Raw genomic sequence first — 2055 nt, 5'->3', positions numbered from 1 at the left:
TAAAAGTCTGTACAGAATTACAGCACAGTACAAAACAGTACAATTACCTGATATGAACAGCTCCCTTATCAGTACAATGTAGTCCAGTATATTCACCTGAAAGACCGTACTAAATGCATACACTATATTACAGTATATTTACCTGACAGTCTGTACTAAGCAAAGTCCATCGGGATTCTCCAATAACAACAAAACCATATTTCTGAAATATGAGAGGAAATCATGAATAATTAATTATCTGATTTATAAGAATACAATAGTAAACACACACACACACACACACACACACACACACACACACACACACAAACATGCACTCAATCAATCAATTAGTCTGTCTGTCTGTCTATCTATCTATCTACCTACAGACAGACAAGTCCAGTCATGGCTATATGTTTTTTTCACAGCTACATCATCTCAGGTTTCAGCCGCGTGCGTGTGTGTGTGTGTGTGTGTGTGCCTACACACGTGTGTGTCACATTGGGCAAATGCCATCTACTATAGCCTCTAACCAACCAATGCTTAGTGAGCAAAATTTGGGAGCCAAAAACTATAGGGAAGCCCATCGTATGTATCTTGAGAGAGCATGTGTCCATATATATGCACACACACACAAAACACATATACAAGGGTGAGCTGAAAAGTTCCTGGCTTTGAGTAAAAGAAAATGCAGGAGGATCAGTTAATTAAGATTTTATTCAACATATTCCCCTCTCAGATTCACACACATATTGCAGCAGTCCTTCAGTTTTTCTAAGCCCTGTAAAAGAACTCAGAAGGCTGGACTTCCAACCAGGTCTTTTGTGATACCCTTAAAGCCAGGAACTTTCCAGCACCTCACCCTCGTATACACATACATATACATACATGTATATACACACACACACATTTATGCACATATGTAAATGCTTATTTCCTGGTCCTTTCACATTAACACCAGTTAAGCAAAAATGGTGATTCTTGTTTAAGATTTTCCATAGACTGTGTGCCCTGTAGGTCATCAGTTTCAAAACGTGAAAACCAGTGGAATAAAAATCCCCTCCTTGGAATACACAGCTTTGCCAAAGGAAGGACATCCATCCACAGAAAACAGTCTCAATAAATCCTGTCCAAGTCACACCAGCATAGAAAAATGTATGTACTGGGCATCCAAAGAATAAGTACTGGGGTCGATTTGCTTGACTAAAGGCAGTGCTCCAGCATGGCCGCAGTCAAATGACCGAAACGAGTAAAAGAGTAAAGAGTAAGAGTATGTGATGACCAGTGGAATGACTAACTACTTTACTTGTGAAACAAACAGAGGTTAGTGAGAGGAAGAATGGATCTGGCTGTAGAAAACCTGCCTCAATAAAGTTCCATTTAGCCCTGGCAGAACAGGAAAATGGTTAAAAATGATGAATGAAATTTCACACACACACACACACACACACACACATACTACATGCATGCACACAACATACAGAGATAGCTACACACATCACATAGAGTTCACAAAGCAAAGATTAAAACCTTACATAAATTCTGGGTTTGATGACATCTCTGAACAGACGGTTGGATTACAGGAGAGGTTTCCAAGAATACCAACACAGATTTCCTAAAAGTAAACATAATTAAGGAATTACTTCATAGGGAAAAAATACATTACATAACACATCCTAGGAATTAGCTTAGATTAATTATTTCATCTATTTCTCTATTAACATACCTTTTTATATTGTTGGCATTCCGTCGCTTACGACGTCGAGGGTTCCAGCTGATCCGATCAACGGAACAGCCTGCTCGTGAAATTAATGTGCAAGTGGCTGAGCACTCCACAGACATGTGTACCATTAACGTAGTTCTCGGGGATATTCAGCGTGACACAGTGTGACAAGTCTGACCCTTTGAATTACAGGCACAACAGAAACAGGAAGTAAGAGTGAGAGAAAGTTGTGGTGGAAGAGTACAGCAGGGTTCGCCACCATCCCCTGCTGGAGCCTCGTGGAGCTTTAGGTGTTTTCGCTCAATAAACACTCACAACGCCCGGTCTGGGAATCGAAACCGCGATCCTATGAC

The 2055-nt window shown here is 40.3% G+C and overlaps 1 protein-coding gene across 1 annotated transcript in view; it reads right to left on the bottom strand.

Moving 5' to 3' along the window:
- Positions 1-2055, bottom strand: part of LOC106878412 (protein saal1) — a gene marked incomplete at its 3' end in the record, with an annotated part of 23494 nt that overhangs the window by 6849 nt on the left and 14590 nt on the right. Inside the window, exons 5-6 of the mRNA XM_052976619.1 lie at positions 1515-1594; positions 143-202 (exon numbers count right to left, since the gene is read on the bottom strand). Of these exons, the coding sequence (XP_052832579.1) occupies positions 143-202; positions 1515-1594 (140 nt within the window). The remainder of the gene's footprint in view (positions 1-142; positions 203-1514; positions 1595-2055) is intronic.

The sequence above is a fragment of the Octopus bimaculoides genome, chromosome 25 (assembly GCF_001194135.2).
Source record: "Octopus bimaculoides isolate UCB-OBI-ISO-001 chromosome 25, ASM119413v2, whole genome shotgun sequence".
Classification (NCBI taxonomy): Eukaryota; Metazoa; Mollusca; class Cephalopoda; order Octopoda; family Octopodidae; genus Octopus; species Octopus bimaculoides.
Note: the sequence above shows the minus strand (reverse complement) of the source record. Positions and strands in the feature narration are given on the sequence as shown.